This window comes from Eleutherodactylus coqui, chromosome 7 (assembly GCF_035609145.1).
Source record: "Eleutherodactylus coqui strain aEleCoq1 chromosome 7, aEleCoq1.hap1, whole genome shotgun sequence".
In the NCBI taxonomy this organism is placed as follows: domain Eukaryota; kingdom Metazoa; phylum Chordata; class Amphibia; order Anura; family Eleutherodactylidae; genus Eleutherodactylus; species Eleutherodactylus coqui.
In genome coordinates, this window is record NC_089843.1 from 78,306,627 (window position 1) to 78,326,249 (window position 19,623).

General features: G+C 49.8%; 1 protein-coding gene across 3 annotated transcripts in view; it reads left to right on the plus strand.

Annotated features, from left to right (window-relative positions):
- The first annotated feature begins 2,923 nt into the window (after positions 1-2,923).
- Positions 2,924-19,623, plus strand: part of LCORL (ligand dependent nuclear receptor corepressor like) — a 78,305-nt gene continuing 61,605 nt past the window's right edge. For 2 of the 3 annotated variants that reach the window (XM_066573238.1, XM_066573239.1), the window contains exon 1: positions 2,924-3,059. In XM_066573238.1, coding sequence (XP_066429335.1) covers positions 2,963-3,059 — 97 coding nt within the window. In that variant the 5' untranslated portion in view covers positions 2,924-2,962. The remainder of the gene's footprint in view (positions 3,060-19,623) is intronic. The other variant, XM_066573237.1, reaches the window with a different exon arrangement.

A 19,623-nucleotide genomic window follows, 5' to 3' on the forward strand; every position in this document is an offset into this window, starting at 1 on the left:
TAAGGAGTCTGCCTGGGAAAAAATAGGTGAGTATAGATTTTTTTTTTAATGACAAGACCCCTTTAAAGGGAACCTGGCATGTCCAATAAGCACTACATAAACTATGTGATGGTGTTTAAAGGACAGGGGCCATAGAGTCTGGGGTTGCACTTCTCATACTTACTTAGCTCCCCATTCACTCTATTCTTCAGTTTCTGTGTGCACATTCTCATTGAGAACAGTATTTGTGCACGAACTGACTGAAGAAAACAGTCCTGCTCACAGACCTCAAGCACCGACTGGCCAGGGCTGACAATGAGGAAATGGGGACCTGGGTAAGTACAAGAAGTACACCCCTGGACTCCATGGCCCCTGTCATATAAGCACCATAACTTAGTTCATAGTGCTTATAGGACGTGACAGCTTCCTTTAACGACTTAAGTGACACATTTTTTAGTTATTTATAGGTTAAAAAATGTCACTTTATTAGCAATTTAAATTCTATGATTCTTTCTGAATATACATACTGACCCCACTCCGCTTGGCTCCCGAGCTTTGTACTGAAGATCTTTCAGCCGACAGGGTTTAAAATCCCAGCTTCCTGAAAGTGCTGCGTCTGATTGGCTAAGTGTTCAGCCAATCACAGGCACCGCTCAGCCATTCATTGAATGACAGCTGAACACTGCCTGTGATTGGTCACAGCGCTCAGCCAATCGCAGACAGTGCTCAGCCATTCATGATTGGTTCATCGAGCACTGGTTCTGATTGGCTGAACTGCGGCACTTGAGAACCAATGACAGCCAGCATTTCCTGGAGGTGGGGTGACCAGGAAGCACTGAGGGAAAACTACAAGCAAGTCTGCCAGGGACCAGAGGAGATGTGTGAAGAAGGGGACAGCGTCTCTTAGGTGATGTATTTTTTTTTTGTAGCTAGGGCTTATTTCCGGGGTAGAGCTTATATTTCAAGCCTCCCTGAAAATTCCAGCAAAGGAGTGCTACAAAGTCATGTGACTTTGCAGCGACACAAAATCGCAATATTGTGGCAAGAAAATGCAGTGATATCGTACAGAACACCGATGTGATATCGCTGCGATCTTCTCACGGCGATATTGCTGTTGTCTGTGTAAAAGAGGCCTAAAACCAATAAAAACTGAATACTAAACTATCCCGGCTGCTCCCTGACCACAGAAGAATCCCCACTGAAACCTGTCAGCGGCTGAACAGTCACACACACAATGCGTTACCATGCGGCGGGCATCAGGGCTGCAGATCTGGACGGGTAGGTGCCGGCATAGCGGAATATTCAATTTTTATTGATTTTAAGCCCTTTTACTTTATTTCAAGTCCCAGAAAACCCCTTTAATGTCCAAGTTTGTCTGAATTTGCAATTGTGAGAACTTAAGGCAGAATCTGGAGCTGTTATAGTAAATGCAGTCATTCACACATAGTGGGTTTTCTCACGGACTGATGATCCGTAGAAGCATGATAACAGCTTGTCCTATTTTGGTGTGTTTTCACATACTCAATTTGTCCATTAAAGTCAATGGGGGCGTTAAAAAAAAATATGAAAAAATAGAATGCGCTCACATGGACGGCGTGGGCGCTCCTTTTTTCTTCATGCACCCATTAATGGTCTATTCACACGGATGATTTTCTTGTGAAAGTTCTGTCCAATTCCGAGATGGACAGCCCTCACAAGGGGAAAGAAGCCATTCATTTGAATGGGTTAATTCACATGTGGTTTTTGTCTTGGAACGACAGTCCTAGTTTTAAAAATCGCTGCATATCCTATTTTTATGTGATCCGGGCTCAAAAATTGCCATTATTTTCTATAGGGGCGTAAAAAAAAAAGGATCAGAATTGAGGACCACATTCAAAAAAAAGAACCAGGAAGTGCAAATCAATAAAAAACGCATGAAAATGATCCGTTTTTCATTGACAACTATCGCACTCGCCCATGAGAGTACAGGCTGAGGTCACTCTCCGAGAAGACATTTTTACTCCATATGTGGTCCGTGTTTTGTGGACCGTAATACAGAGTTAATGTATATCTAGTCACATGGCCGTATTTTTCACGGCCATTTTTATAAAACGTATCCTGGCCTATTTTTTTTTTTGCGTTTTGCCTCTGTATTGCGCCATTTTTTGTATTGGGTAAATATGGATCAGTGTTTGTCCAGTAGAAACTAAAATACACAGAGGCAAATACTGATGACATACGGTTGTGATGTCATCCGCGACTCGTCCGTAAATACGGATCCGTATTACAGATGTGTTACGATATGCTTGTCTAGAAGTGGCCTAACTTTAATAAGAGTTCCAAATGACATCAGTTGGGCCGTCTTCCGTTTTTACTGACGAATGTGAAAAAATGATTGCACTCAGATGCTATTCGTGCGTTAAAAAGGCAACAAACTAGGCAAAAACTGATATAAGACACATACTGACCAAAATTGCGCTCCCCTGAGGCCGAAGCATGAGTGATGCAACTGGTGAAATCAATGCATCAATTTAACCGCTTCTTGTCGGATGAATTTAAAAAAAAAATCTGAAACAAAAAAACAAAAACAAAAATAAAACACCTGTCCTTGTTCACAGTGGGAGAACAATGCATAGGAACAGATACCTGCTGCCATATGGTAGTATAAGGGATGTCCCACAAAGTGTGTTCTCTACGGGACCGGGCTCTAAAGAGTTAATCCTATACGTGTCACCTAATTAAAATGCAAAATTAATATTAACAAGGACAATAATCACAACGACACGTTGTCACCTCGCACTGACTGTCCCACCCGGCCACACCGCTGCTGACAGCCCGACCTGCCAATCAGAAAGTGACCCCGCCCTCTCAGCGACAGGACTGGACGAAGCCTCTGTCAATCACCTCTGTTGGCCCCGCCCCTTCGCCCTGTGCCTGTGCGAGGAGTGAATGGTTAGTGACGAGCGGTGACGTCAGACGCAGATGGAAAAAGGGAACCGACAGAATGGCTGCCCAGTGCCGGAGCCCTCGGTGCACGGCGGAGAGGAAGGGATTCCGGCGGGAACTCGACTCCTGGCGGCACCGGCTCATCCACTGTGTAGGTGAGAGATACGTGTGAGTGGCTGTGTGTACTGTCCGCCTGACAGGGGCGGAGGGTCCGGGCTGACAGGACGGAAGCACAACAAACCTCCTGCTAGTAGTGGCCTAATAATCCCCCGCGGCTGCGGGCTGACAGGTAGGTGGCCGGCGCGGCTGTTAGAGGAGAAGTTCCGGTCCTCCCCCCTCGCTCGCTCGCTCACTCACTCACTCACTAGGAGCAGCGCGGCCGGTGCCCCCCCTGCGGGATGGAGCGCTCCTGCTGGACCGTTGGTGTACACGACACTAGGAAGTTATATCCTGGCCGGCACCACAGGCGGCGGGGGGAGCGACCGTTGCTCCCATCAGTGGTTGGGAGGGTGGCACTGTCCGGGCGTGCTGACCAGCGGCCGGGACTAGGCTTGGCTCCCCCTCCTCACAGGGGTTGGCACGGTCCACTCAGAGAGCTCTGGAGGTTCCGGGTACAACTTCCGCACTGTGAGCGGCTTCCTGCAACTTCTCCCCCATAGCTGCCTCTGCGAGTGCCGGAGCACGAGGAGCTGCCTGCTGGGAGTGGGGGAAGGTCCATGCTCCACTGCTGACATTGTACCTCACCTCCCCCAGCAACTGACACTGTGGCTGACCTGCACTCTGTACTGATATACTGCCCCCCTCCTTGTACTGCTATATTGTCTCCCTCGAACTATAATATACTGACCCCCTCTTTGTACTGCTATGTTATACATGATTCTCCCTTCCTTGTACTGCTATCTTGTGCCCCCCCCCAACTGTAATATATTGACTCCCTCCTTGTACTGCTGTAGTATACATGATGCCCTCCTTGTATTGCTATATTATACATGACCACCCCCAACTGTAATATACTGACCCCGCCTTCTGCTATATTGTGACCCCCCCCCCAACTGTAATATACTGTTCCTCTCCTTATACTGCTATATTACACATGACCCCCTACCCCCTTCTTGTATTGCTTAATTATCCCCCCCCCCCAAACGGTAATATACAGACTCCCTCCCCCCCCAACTATAATATACTGCTCTTCTCCTTGTACTGCTATATATGTGACCCCCCCCCCCCACCCAACTGTGATGTACTGACTCCCAACTGAAATATACTGGACCCCCCCCCCGTTGTACTGCTATATTATATATGCCCCCCTTGTACTGCTATATTATGTGCCCCCCCCCAACTGATATATATTGACCCCCTCCTTGTACTGCTATATTATACCTCCCCAATAGTAATATACCGCTCCCCCCTTGTACTGCTATATTATGTCACCCCCCCCCCCCAAACTATAATATACTGATCCCCCTCCTTGTACTGGTATATTATGACTTGTGCCACACTCCCCTCCACTGTAATATACTGACCGTCTCCTTGTACTGCTATATTATACATAACCCCCCACCTCAACTGTAATATACCAATCCCCTCCTTGTACTGCTATATTATACATGATCCCCTCCTTGTACTGCTGTTATACATGACCCCTCCTTGTACTGCATTATTATACGTGACCCCCCCAAATTGTAATATACTGACCCCTTCCTTCTACTAGTATATTATATCTCTGCCCCCCCCAATTGTAATAATGCATTGTACCTGACCCTGTCTTTGTACTGCTATTATACATGACCCACCCCAACTGTAATAGACTGACCTGCCCCTTCTTCCTTGTACTCCTATATTATACCTGATGTCTCACCAAACTATGATATACTGTACCTGCCCACCTTCTTATACTGCTATGATACACATCCCCCCAACTGTAGTATACTGACCCCCAACTTGTACTGCTATTACACCTGATAGTTCACCAAAATGTAATACTGTACCTGACCCCCTTTTTCTACTGCTGTATATATTTGACTACCCCACCCCTATTATTCCTGATTTTTACTAATGTATTGAACTTGACCTTCCCCTCTCTTCACAATAATGTATTATACTTTATCCCCCCTTGTTCCACCGTATTGTACCTGATCCCCCCCCCTTGTTCCACCATATTGTACCTGATCCCCCCCCCTTGTTCCACCGTATTCTACCTGATCCCCCCCCCCCCTTGTTCCACCGTATTGTACCTGATCCCCCCCCCCCCTTGTTCCACCGTATTGTACCTGATCCCCCCCCCCCTTGTTCCACCGTATTGTACCTGATCCCCCCCCTTGTTCCACCGTATTGTACCTGATCCCCCCCCCCTTGTTCCACCGTATTGTACCTGATCCCCCCCCCCCTTGTTCCACCGTATTGTACCTGATCCCCCCCCCTTGTTCCACCGTATTGTACCTGATCCCCCCCCTTGTTCCACCGTATTGTACCTGATCCCCCCCCTTGTTCCACCGTATTGTACCTGATCCCCCCCCTTGTTCCACCGTGTTGTACCTGATCCCCCCCCCTTGTTCCACCGTGTTGTACCTGATCCCCCCCCCCCCCCCGGTGCCACCGTGTTGTACCTGATCTCCCCCCCCCCCCCCCCCCCCGGTGCCACCGTGTTGTACCTGATCTCCCCCCCCCCCCCCCCCCGGTGCCACCGTGTTGTACCTGATCCCCCCCCCCCCCCCCGGTGCCACCGTGTTGTACCTGATCCCCCCCCCCCCCCCCCGGTGCCACCGTGTTGTACCTGATCCCCCCCCCCCCCCGGTGCCACCGTGTTGTACCTGATCCCCCCCCCCCCCCCCGGTGCCACCGTGTTGTACCTGATCCCCCCCCCCCCCCCCCGGTGCCACCGTGTTGTACCTGATCCCCCCCCCCCCCCCCCCGGTGCCACCGTGTTGTACCTGATCCCCCCCCCCCGGTGCCACCGTGTTGTACCTGATCCCCCCCCCCCCCCCGGTGCCACCGTGTTGTACCTGATCCCCCCCCCCCCCCCGGTGCCACCGTGTTGTACCTGATCCCCCCCCCCCCCCCGGTGCCACCGTGTTGTACCTGATCCCCCCCCCCCCCGGTGCCACCGTGTTGTACCTGATCCCCCCCCCCCCCCCCGGTGCCACCGTGTTGTACCTGATCCCCCCCCCGGTGCCACCGTGTTGTACCTGATCCCACCCCCCCCGGTGCCACCGTGTTGTACCTGATCCCCCCCCCCCCCCCGGTGCCACCGTGTTGTACCTGATCCCCCCCCCCCCCCCCCGGTGCCACCGTGTTGTACCTGATCTCCCCCCCCCCCCCCCCCGGTGCCACCGTGTTGTACCTGATCTCCCCCTCCCCCCCCCCCCCGGTGCCACCGTGTTGTACCTGATCTCCCCCTCCCCCCCCCCCCCCCGGTGCCACCGTGTTGTACCTGATCTCCCCCCCCCCCCCCCCCCCGGTGCCACCGTGTTGTACCTGATCCCCCCCCCCCCCGGTGCCACCGTGTTGTACCTGATCCCCCCCCCCCCCGGTGCCACCGTGTTGTACCTGATCCCCCCCCCCGGTGCCACCGTGTTGTACCTGATCTCCCACCCCCCCCCCGGTGCCACCGTGTTGTACCTGATACCTGATCCCCCCCCCCCCCCCCGGTGCCACCGTGTTGTACCTGATACCTGATCCCCCCCCCCCCCCCCGGTGCCACCGTGTTGTACCTGATCCCCCCCCCCGGTGCCACCGTGTTGTACCTGATCCCCCCCCCCCCCGGTGCCACCGTGTTGTACCTGATCCCCCCCCCCCCCGGTGCCACCGTGTTGTACCTGATCTCCCCCCCCCGGTGCCACCGTGTTGTACCTGATCTCCCCCCCCCGGTGCCACCGTGTTGTACCTGATCTCCCCCCCCCGGTGCCACCGTGTTGTACCTGATCTCCCACCCCCCCCCCGGTGCCACCGTGTTGTACCTGATCTCCCACCCCCCCCCGGTGCCACCGTGTTGTACCTGATACCTGATCCCCCCCCCCCCCCCCGGTGCCACCGTGTTGTACCTGATCCCCCCCCCCGGTGCCACCGTGTTGTACCTGATCCCCCCCCCCCCGGTGCCACCGTGTTGTACCTGATCCCCCCCCCCCCCCCGGTGCCACCGTGTTGTACCTGATCCCCCCCCCCCTAGGTGCCACCGTGTTGTACCTGATCCCCCCCCCCCCGGTGCCACCGTGTTGTACCTGATGTCCCCAACCCCCCCCCCCCCCCCCCCCCCGGTGCCACCGTGTTGTACCTGATCCCCCCCCCCCCCCGGTGCCACCGTGTTGTACCTGATCCCCCCCCCCCCCCGGTGCCACCGTGTTGTACCTGATCCCCCCCGGTGCCACCGTGTTGTACCTGATCCCCCCCCCCCCCCGGTGCCACCGTGTTGTACCTGATCTCCGCCACCCCCCCCCCCCGGTGCCACCGTGTTGTACCTGATCTCCCCCCCCCCCCCCCGGTGCCACCGTGTTGTACCTGATCTCCCCCCCCCCCCCCCCCCCCCGGTGCCACTGTGTTGTACCTGATCCCCCCCCCCCCCCGGTGCCACCGTGTTGTACCTGATCCCCCCCCCCCCCCCGGTGCCACCGTGTTGTACCTGATCTCCCCCCCCCCCCCCCCGGTGCCACCGTGTTGTACCTGATTTCCCCCCCCCCCCCCCCCCCCCCCCCGGTGCCACCGTGTTGTACCTGATCCCCCCCCCCCCCCCGGTGCCACCGTGTTGTACCTGATGTCCCCAACACATCCCCCCCCCCCCCCCGGTGCCACCGTGTTGTACCTGATCCCCCCCCCCCCCCCCCCGGTGCCACCGTGTTGTACCTGATCCCCCCCCCCCCTGGTGCCACCGTGCTGTACCTGATCTCCCCCCCCCCCCCCCGGTGCCACCGTGTTGTACCTGATCTCCCCCCCCCCCCCCCTTGTGCCACCGTGTTGTACCTGATCTCCCCCCCCCCCCCCCCCCGGTGCCACCGTGTTGTACCTGATCCCCCCCCACCCCCCTGGTGCCGCCGTGTTGTACCTGATCCCCCTCCCCCCCCCCTGGTGCCACCGTGTTGTACCTGATCCCCCTTCCCCCCCCTTGTGCCACCGTGTTGTACCTGATCCCCCTCCCCCCCCCCCCTTGTGCCACCGTGTTGTACCTGATCCCCCTCCCCCCCCCCCCCTTGTGCCACCGTGTTGTACCTGATCCCCCTCCCCCCCCCCCCCCCTTGTGCCACCGTGTTGTACCTGATCCCCCTCCCCCCCCCCCCCCCCTGGTGCCACCGTGTTGTTCCTGATCCCCCTCCCCCCCTTGTGCCACCGTGGTGTACCTGATCCCCCTCCCCCCCTTGTGCCACTGTATTGTACCTAGTATTTTGTGCCTGCATATCCTCACCTGTTAATATGCCTCAGCCCCCACCTTGTACTAGAATATTATACCTGGGCACCAAAATACCGTGAAACCTCCAGAAGTCCACCGCTCATCCAGACCAGACTTCCTCTGAAAGACCTTTAGTTCCACCATTTATTTTTCATACTGCCCCTCCCCTTACATTACCGATATACTGTGTAATATTAAACTGATGGTCATATACAAGTGCTGCCATTTATTTTTACTACCTTTCATTGTCCATCTCGCCACCATGGTGCAAAGCATTGTGTATGACGGGACTGACGGGTAACCAGCTGGTCACATAATAGGGCTTTAATATGTTGTGGTGCTTGACTGTGAACAGTGTGATTGTTCTCAGAGCAAGAAACCGCATAATCTTGTAGATATGATACCTTGTAATGGCTAACAAAAATGCATGATGTTACAGCGAGCTTTCGGGAATATCCCGCCCCTTCGCAGGCTATTTAATGAAACTAGTTTGGAACATGTACGCATCGGAGGACAAATACACCAGATGTAGTGAATACCTGACCACTCGCCGTCTTATGTACTGCCTGATCTGGATGAGGCTGCGCTCCTCAAACTTGGAAGGGACCTCCAGGGTCATCGGGTCCAACCCCCTGCTCAGTGCCGGATCACTAAATCATCCCAGACCGTTGTCTGTCCACCCTCTGTAGACTGCCATTGCAGGAGATCCATGTTTACCTTTTATACTTGTTACAATTACATAACCTTTTGGATTCTATTTTGATACATTTGTATCATCTGAGAGCCATCTCTGTATTTATAAAGGCTCATACACGCAGCCCATGTGTGGATTTGATTTATTAAATCCGTGCTGATCTCCCGCGTGGAAGAACCGCGGCTCTAGCCACTCATAGGAAACAATGCGGCGTCCACAATTCAAAATAAACCCTGCGGATTTGATTTTTAGGTGCTTTCCAGATGTTTTGCGCGGATCTAAAATTGCAGCATGCTTCATTAATTTCTATGGGAGATGAAAACGCACAATCCACGATCACCCACAAGTCATTAAAAAACCATTAAGATGATCCGCAGTGCATCTGCATGGAAACGTGGCACCTTTAGCGGCATAATTTTTGAGCGCTGTCTATTTTATTTTTGCGCTTTTTAATGCACTTCATCAGCCATCACAATGATGGCGTGCGTTAAATCGCGCTGTCAAATGCCGGGACATGCATTCAAAAATGCAGCTCACAATTGCGGTAAAAATGCGGAGCCCTCGAGTGGCGGTGTGAGAGTGGCCTGAGCCTCATTAAGCTGTGTTAGGGCTCATTCATACGGGCGCTTTCCCTCTGGAGCAAAGAAACAGAATTAAACGGTTCTATTCCCCCCCCCCCCCTACTCCCCCCCCATTGATTTCAGTGGCATTTTAAAAAGCAGAACCTAAACTGAAAGCTTACAGTCTTGCTGAATTTGGCTTCTGTCTTTTACAAATAGTTGTGCATTGAAGGGTTTTTCGGGCAGCACCTACTGTTAATGGGGTGGGAACGGATGCTGTTTAATGGACGGTGCTTGTAATTACAGGCGCAACTCCTATTAATTTCAATGAGAGCTGTGCCAGTCACCTACACAGGGGATGGAGCAATGGCTTCCACTCCAACCCCAGTGTATTCCGGCGCTGCCTGGAAAACTCCATAGAAGCAAAAGGGAAGGCTTTCTGTTCTTAACCCTTTCCAATCTACTGTGACGTCTGAAGACATTGATTTAAGGCTGTACAGCTCCAATGTTGGAAGACGTCCGTCGGGGTTCTCTTACTGTATATTGCCAGCCCCTCTGCTGTCGGAGCCTATCCAACGTATCACCTAATGCAGTACTGGTTTTAGCCAGCATATAGCGCCGTTGTATAATGGCAGAGAAAGGGTTAAAACCCCATTGAAATCAATATGGGAAAAATGGAAACGTTTAAATATGTTTCTCTGCTCGAAAAAAGGCACGGAGCCTGAACAGAGGGAAACCGCTGGTGTGAATGAGCCCTTACCATCTGGGTGCCTATGGTAGGTGCATCACGGCTGTAGGTGGTCTGCCCCGTTCTTATCCAGGATCCGATCCTCGGTATATAGATTTAGAATGCTATTCTATGCTGCGATCGCTCCAGAAGCTACAATCTACATAGCGGGTCGTCAGTGACCTTCAACTCTGCAATATCCAATCTATTCACTGTTTGTCCCATCACGTTAGATATCTACTACTAATGTGGAGGGTCATATATAGCATGTGAAGAGTATGATAACATACTACCGGGCCTGAAGACAGAGGATCACCCTCCAGGATTCATGTAAAGTGCAAGTCCTTGTATGCCACCGGGATTACCATGGCTGGTTTAACCCCTTCTATCTGCTGCCAGGATTCCACCCCTCCCCCGTGTTACTGTATATATTCCTAATTGTGCGAGTACCTCGTAAAGCTTTTTTAGGTCACGCGGGTAGTTCTCAATGACGCCGTTAGGTATGGGATTGTTTGTAGACACGTTTGTATCCATCTGGTAAACACAATCCCCGTCATGTGGATCATTGGATTTATTTGGGTGGTGCAGATTATATACTACATACTGAAAACACAGCCTGGTTTACTCTGCGAGTTATTTTTATCTAATCCCAGCCGGTCGGAGGCAACCTGTGCCCCGGATCTGTACATATTGCAACCCCACCCAATATAATAATAGCTGGCAGCGGGTGGCAAGTAGTAGGACGTGTTGATGTGTGAAGCACGCTCCTTTACAGCTGGCGCTGTGCCCGCTCTCGTAAACGGCTTCTGTCATTGGCCATGCCAGTCCGCTGTGTATAAGCTTTTGGACTTGTCACTGGGGGATTGGGGGATATTGTGTTAAATTCTTAATTGCTCTGAAGGGTTGCATCATCTCCAGTCTTCTGCTTCTTCTCAGCCTGTAACCTAGGGTAAATGGAGATGGACTTAAAGTCTACACAAGACACACCTCCCCCAGATAAGCTCCAGTAACTAGCAACAGCTCTCCATTGCATCTGCAGTAGGAGGGGGGGTATAGGTCAGGGACCCCCTCTGGCAGCTGAACTGTGCTTAACCCCTTGCATGCTGCTCCAGTGCCATCAGCCACCCACCCCTTCCTCCTGTAAAGCAATATTTTTTTTGCATGTGCCACATACCTTCGGAGAGAAGAAGGGAAGCATCTATCCACTCTCCAATCATCGCCTTGCATGTGAGTAAGGACGCTGCTATCCTTGGTGGAGACGGCAGATTTCCCTCTTAATCTGTATACCTTGGGACTGCTGAACAAATCCCTTGCAGGCACATAGCTATACCATAATTAAACATTAGAGAATCCATTTTTTTTTCCTTTTTGGAAGGGGGAGGGGAGTGCCATTGTTTCATCATCTTTCAGTGCTTACACGGATAATGATTGACGGAAGGTTAGTGAATGAGAAGGGGCGACTTGTATCGCCTATTCAGACGCAAATACTTGTTAGGATACTTTATACATATCACATGGAGTAGGCAATAAAGCCGTCTTTAGTTATTGAACCAAGAGGGTTTTAGTTAGTGAGGTGGCTTATACATGGTTTGGGATGGGATGTAGAAGCACTGTGCTGTGGATACCAGTTTACCAATTACTGGCTGATCATGATTCATGATCACGGACATCCTGTAAAACACCGATAAACCCGCATAAATGGGACTCGCGTAGATGATCAGCTGTGGATAGAGTTCTTAGGTCCTGTGCGTTAAAGGGTTAACAGGGCATGGATAATGACAATCCTGAAATTCCTAAAATAACCCTATAAGGACACTAATCATCTCTTAATGGGCTAAAACAGTCCTCCTTTAGCCGAAATGTTCCCCTGTAGCTTACGCGTTTGGCCTTGACTTTCTCTTGTCCCCGTGTGCCGATTGTACAACATAGATTATCACAAGTATTGCGCAAGAAGGCGCCAAGTGTTAAGAGAGTCTTGTCTTATTAGACCTCACTCCTACTCTGCTTTCGTATTTATTGTAGAGATCTGCATTTTTCCGTTGTGTACAGGGCTCCTTCACACTAGCGATCGCGATATTTTTTCCTGCGTTTTTTTTTCTTTGTGCTTTTAGGTACGAAAGTCAATAAAAGTTTCTAATGTTAAAAACGCATTGCACGTTTGTCCATTACAATGCGATAAGAGGTTACATAGTGATACATGAGGGGGGGGGGGGGGATGCAGAAAGATATAGGGAATACCGCAATTCCCCCCCCCCCCCCCCCCCCTCCTCATCACGAGAGAAAACGTCGCAAATGTGGATGAAACCACTAAAAATCATTGGCTTCATAATAATGCATTTTCACTCACTCTTGCATGGCACGGAAATTGTGCGTGTTTGTTTTTTTTTTTAATTCTAATCGCCGGTGTGAAGGCAGCCTAAGTAATGTTTGTATGGGGGCATAATTGATTGTGCTCCTTTATTTCGGTTGCTCACACTTAATGCTTTGGGATATGAGAAGCCCACCGAGATGGTCACCGCGGGAGGATGCCATATAGGCTCTGTTCATGTTTCCGTTCTGTTGTGGAACGGCTGCCGGATCTGTCAAAATGACAAAACCCAGCGGCGCCTGATGGAACTCATTGACTGTAATGGGTTCTGTCATCTTACCGGAGAAAATAGCGCAGCATGCCGCAATGTGTTTTTTTTTTCTAGCATCTATAATGGAGCGAGCCGACAGGAATCTGCACGGAGCTTTAGACACCTATTTATTATATATACTAGACTCTAACTTTAACTATTTAGTTGCAGAAAGTTTTCCTCATACCCAAAGCTAAATGCAGGATGTTTGTTTCAGGAGAGCAGTGCATTCTGGGAGCTTGGGTCAGGATATCACATATGGAATATTTCTGTATTTCTTTTCTGCTTCAATTTAAAGGGGTTGTCTCTTAAAGGGAACCCCTATCCAAATGCCCTGTTAGGACATATGAATGAAGTAAAGGGGGTCCCCAGCTTTGGACCCTCAATGTGCTAAAACTGGTAACGGCTCTGTGTAGACTGACTTTGTTCTTGTATTGAGGACAGCATGTAGCTGAATGGCCGCTCAACAAGCTGTGTTCCTGGTGGAGAATAAGGTGCATTACAGGTGGAATGACAGAAATATGGCTGTCCCCTGAGTAAATGGCAAACCACCCAGGCAGGCTTTCATTCTCCAGTAATCTTCATTAAGAAGCTATTTCACCCCCTACAGTTTAGGATGAGCGCTGTTCGTTCTGCAGCAAGAACCCATGACCATTTTGGATGAACAGAGCTCATTCAACGTCAAACAGCTGTAACTCCGGTACGATTAGGGCCACCAACATTCCTTTGGTGTCATTTAAAGCCCAGATTCTTGTTTTTAAGGCTTCCGCATTTTTGCGGAATTAACGTTTTTTTTCTCCTCTTGCACGTGCATTGGAGTATTTTACTGTACTTTTTGCCCCCACAAGGCATGTTCATTTGTGCTCATAAACAAGTGCTCCAATTGAAATGGCTAGTTAGATTTTTTTTTTTCCAGCGTCACAAGCCAGAAACCTACTACACACTGAGGTGCAAAAACCCTGAAACAGCTATCTGTGTATGGATTTCTGCCCTGCTTTTCAAATCCCAATCATTGTTTTACAGACTTGTTTAAAGGGTCTGACATTGATTTGAAGGAGTGCTGCAGAGGTATTGTTCCATTTTGCATATTTCCCATGCATGGTCCTAAAAGGCCCCTTGCGCACAGGCGGAAATTCCGCTGCGGGATTTCCCGCAGAATCTCTGCCCATGGAAGTTGCCATAGGATTGCGTTAGAAAATGCAATCCTGTGCAGACGACCGTGATTTGTCCGCACAGAGCCCCATACAGAAATAGCACTCCCCGGCCGCTGGCTCCGCTTTGCACATGCGGCACATCACAGAGCCGGAGCCACGGGAGCAGGTGAGTACTGCGCTGGTCCCTGCAGAAACACGGGTTGGATCCTGCTGCGAGAATTCTCGCAGCGAGATCCGACCTGGTCGTCTGCAGGTGGTCTAAGTCTCCACATACCTTCTAGGTGCTCTCCTTAAGGAGAGACGATACCCCTCCAGACCTTTTTCAGCGCAATTACGCAGCGATTCATGCATCTTCTTGCGTATTGTGCGATTTGTGCTCCCCAATTGACTTGTAGGCTGGGTTCACACAGGGCGGATGTGCCGCGGAAATTCCGTGCGGAAATCCGCCGCGGCAAATCCGCATGCGGCAGCTAAGATTTCTCTGAAATCTCGTCCACACTGGACGGCAAATCCGCATCCGCTGCAGCTAAGCCGGCAGAAGCTGCGGCACAGATTTGCTGACCGCAGCATGTCTTTTTTTTTTTTTTTTCTTTTTCCGCCGCGGCCGCGCTCTCCTCCTATGGGAGCGCCGGCCGCAACGGAAGAGTGAGCGGCCGGGCCGCTTCAAAGCCGCCGTGGGTTTTGCAGCAGTGGTTCTCCCGGCGGAAATCCCGCGGTTTTTCGCTGCGGCCAAACCGCGAGATTTCCGCCGAGATTCCGCCCTGTGAGAACCCAGCCGTACAGTGACCTCTTAGTGCGTGTATATACACAGAAAAATAGGACATGTTGGTTTTTTTTGCAACCAAAATGCGCACGCAATATGGAAATGTGAGCGAGCCCATTAAAATCAATGGGTTCTATTATCTGGGTGTTGCACATGCAAGTACGTCCGTGTGAAGCCGGCCTAAAGTTTATCCGCAGCACCGATAGAAATGCAGCTACCGCCGTTTGAAGTGGGGTCAGGAATATTGATTTTTCCAGCTGTCATTTTTGTATGTACAGAGCAGATGGGGCCGAGCAGCAGCCTCTTCCCCTGTCCCAGAGGGGGACACGGGGGAGCGATAACTAAGAGAAGTCCATCAGTCGGAGAGCAGATTTGCTTTTTCATTGTCACATATGGGGGTCTTTTTCTCAGAAAAGGAGTGGGAGGGAAGAGATGAGGACTCATGGAATCATTCCTCTGCACCGGTTAACCCTGCAGATGCCGCAGTCATTGCTCACCGAGGCATCTAAACATTGTTTCAGAAATCCCCCCACCTTTACACAAGGCTGCTTTTAATACTGGGGGGGAAAAAAAGAACAAAAAACACTGTAATCTGCACATCCATAACATACCCTACTATTACATTATTTACCAGCACAGTGAATGCTGTGAAATTACAACAAAAAAGTGCCAAAATAGCCGTTCATCTTCCTTTCCCTAAAATGGGAATAAAAAAGCAAAAATGTGCAAAAGTTGTAAAACCTAATAAAACCTGTATAAATGTGGTGGTCTCATAATCGTAATGAGAATAAGGCTGCCTGTCCACGGGCGGATTTTCATTGCCTTCCCCACGGCGATAATCTGGCCGCTGGGAATGCAGTGAACGTTTCCATAGCATTGCTATGGAAAGTGCTGCCCCCCAGCCCCCCCCCCCCCCCCCTGTCCACGAGCGGAAAATCATAGCGATTCTCCATTCACGGGTGGCAAATCGCAGCATGCCGCAATTCTCCACGGTGAGCCTATCTGTCAGGTAGGCTCACCGCGGAGAACAGTCAGCTGGCTCCTGCTCCCCGGCGGCAGATCCGCCGCGGAATATCGCAATACCCGTGGATAGGCAGCCTAAAGGTAACACATTATACCACCTGGTGAACACTAAGAACAAATCCCAAGAAAAAAGGGATGAAATGGCTTTCCTTTTTCCTTACCCCCAGGAAAATACACTTTTTTTTATGCTATATTCTAGATGTACCTGCAATTAGTTCTTCTCGAAACTAAAACTTGTACCGCAAAATACAAGATCTCATCCAGCTACATTGACAAGCAATGTAAGAAGTTCTGACTGCTTGAAGACAAAGGGAAACTTCTTTCACTAGTTCTCGTTATGTCACTAAGGTGATAAATTGTGCCTAAGGGTTCTCTCACCTAAGTGTTTACCATGTATTACGCTGGCGGGTTTTGCAGGCGTAATGTGCGGTTATAAATTTTACACTACTTTCAACGGTGCCCCACACACAGAGCGTGAAATGTGAGTGACGCTATATTGTGGCGCGTATTACACATGCGTACACACCCATATGGTGTATGGAGATTTGACGGCAAGCGACAGTGCACAATACAATGTGTATTGCTGCACACGGGAGATGCGCCCACGGGAAACGCTTGTGTGAGAGCCCCAAGGCCACTAAGTTTGGAGCGACACATTTACATAAGAGATAAATTCAAAATCTACAATTAACCCCTTCCCGCTCCATGACGTATCGGTACGTCCTCACGTGGCTGCCGTTGGGTGTCTGAGAGCGAACACCCAGCCAAAGCGGCTGCAATTCAGGGATAACGCAGATTGTGACTGTTAATCATTTAGATTCTGCTGTCATTGTTATTTTATTATACTGTGTGCTTGCGAGTTCAAGTCCCCTATGGTGACTGAAAAAAAAAAAATGCTTTAGAAAAAGTAAAAGGTAATAAGTTGTATAAAACCCCCTTTTCTCAATGTTTATAATAAAATCAAAACAAAAAAAACGATTTGGTATTGCTGCATTCATAAAGTCCATTGTAAGTAATGTGGTGTTTATTCCGCACAGTGAATATTGCCAGAAAAAATACACTGCTAGAATTGAACTTTTTTTTTTTTTTTCTTAGCCGGTTTACAGGAAAAAAATTAAAAAAAAACAAAAAACCTGATTGCCATATAAAAAATTCCCAATAAAACTACAGGGTGTCCCACAAAAAGCTAGCCCCTTCACAACTGTGGCGAAAGAGAATCAATGCATTGCCAATTGCCTAAGCCTAAAGGGCTTGTCTGATATATAATTTTAGTAATAGTCTGTTCTGCATGCAGTAAAATACCAAACTGCCTTATAGTCTCCTGCTGTGTCCCGTGCAGCAGGTACAGGTCTCCCCTCTGACATCACATTTACAGGCCTTCCCAATCTGCTTCCAGGATGTTGCAGGTGCTGCAGCCAATAACAGAGCTCAGCATTGAATCGCTGAGCAGTTATTGACTACAGTGCCCGTGACCACCTCTAAGCTGGGTGGAACTGCAGCCTGTAAAGTAGTGGAGGACCAGTGGAAACTGCCTGTAATACCAAGCCTGGCCACTGCACTGGGAATGGAGCTGCTTTCTAGAGAAATCGGGTCAGTGCAGAAGTGCATCCAACCAGCTGATTGGTGGAAATTCTGGCCATGAGAACCTGCTGATCTATGGATTAGCTTGGCTATGTTAGGCTATCAATAATTACAAATGGACATCCCTTTAATTGTTTACCTAGATTAAGGTACTTTAATGAAGTTTAAATGTTATGGAGCAGCAATCCGCTATCGTTACGTTGTAGTATCTTACACCATATTCATGAGCTGTCACTATATACTGTGCGCACTCACTCTACGTACAAATGTATAGGAAGTAATGAAATGGCTTGGTGAGCCGCTGCTTGTAGTGGCCGGTCCAAGTACTGCAGTCTGCAGTATGGACGCTACACATAGCGAATGAAGAGGCTTCTACTAGCTTGTAAACTCTGAACCTGCTGCTGTGTTCACACAATTAGCGGATTGGGAAGGTTCCCGGGCTGGGCTCCCAGAGATCATACGGCCTGCCCTCAGACCATCCCTTTATAAAGGCCAGATAACCCCTTTAGTATTTTAGAATTGTTAGTTTTTGACTTTATCCTTGTACTTCTGAGGGTTTGTCTTTGCTAGAGGCTTCTGCATCTCGTAAGAAAACCTTAGCAGATGTTTCCTGTTTTTTGCAATTGTCATGTCCACTGCTAAAGATGTTTAACGGGCAATAAGTGTAACTTCTTGCTAAGCACTGTTTAACCCCTTAAGGACCGAGGCCTTTTTTTATCCATCAGCTCAGCTAAGGGCTTGTTTTTTGCAGAACGAGTTGTATTTTTCAATGGTACTGTGTAATGTAACATGTACTGAAAAACTTTTAAAAAATTCTCAATGAAATGAAAATTAAAAAAAAACCATTCTGACATCTTTAAAGGGTCTTATTTCTATGTTGTACACATCGCAGCAAAAGTGACATGATAACTTTGGTCTGTGGGTTGGAAGAATTACATTGATAACAAATTTATATAGTTGTGTTTTTTTTTGTTTTTTTTGTTACAGCAAAAAAAAAAAAAAGATCTGCAATGACAGCCCTGGGGGCTTTCAGAAGGCCCCCAGTTGCTATGCCAACCACACGGCACCCTGCAATCTCATTGTGGTGGGCTGTACAAGACCCCTGAACATTGATCGGGCTTTTAAATGCCACTGTCAGAATTGAATGCAGAACTTAAAGGGTTAACGTCTGCAGATACGTGTCCAGAATGTATGTCCTGTGTCATTAACGGGTTAATGATTCATCGTTACTTTGTATCAGAGTTCTGTGTGCACGCTCTCCTATAGACTTGTATGGAGAAACATGAGCACATTTCTGTGCACAGCATGGGCGTCAGCGGAGGGAATCGGGAAGCAGGTGAGCATAATAATAAAAAAAAAAAATTACAGGCCCTGGCTCTCGGTCACTTCGAACAGCACCTTAAGTTAGTTTATGGTGCTTTAGGCAGATGACAGGTTCCCTTTTGAGTGAATTATTATTTTTTTTTTAATTGAAAATCTCTATCACAATCGGACGCATACCGTATACTGCGACGCAGCACATGCTTCGTCCCACAACAATAAACATCCTACCCTACGCACCCGCTTACTATGTAGCACAAGTGAAATACAGAGGAGGCACTGATCCTATCCTGTACGTCAGGTGCTGCCCTACAACCGTTACAATAAAGCTATGCTGTACAAGTCAATCAACAAGCTGTAGCCAAGTGATAGGTGGTGGGAGAGGGGGAAGTGGGGAAATTGCAGACCCAACTCTTTGTTGAAGGACCCACTTGCCAAAGGAAAGGGGAATTAGTTCTGTTAAACTTCCGGATATCCTTGATAGTCTCCTAGTAGGTGTGGATCAGCCTACAGAAGTCCTGGACAGGCATCCTCTCCCAGTTCATGACAAGGCATCTCCTGGCTAGCCACAAAGTGTCCTTAATACCGTTCATAAGGCACCAGGCCTTCCTCAGTGGCCCCAACTGTGTGGACGGTCATAGAGTAGTGTGTAGGCTGCTCATGGGAACAGTCTCGGTACATATTCCAGGGCGTCCAACAGGGCACTGCCAGAAGAGGTGTAGAGTTGTTTCCTCAGGCAATACCTGGTTTCGGACGTCTGTGCAGGTTGGGCTCCCCTTAAAGGGGTTGTCCCGCGGCAGCAAGTGGATCTATACACTTCTGTATGGCAATATTAATGCACTTTGTAATGTACATTGTGCATTAATTATGAGCCATACAGAAGTTATCAAAAGTTTTATACT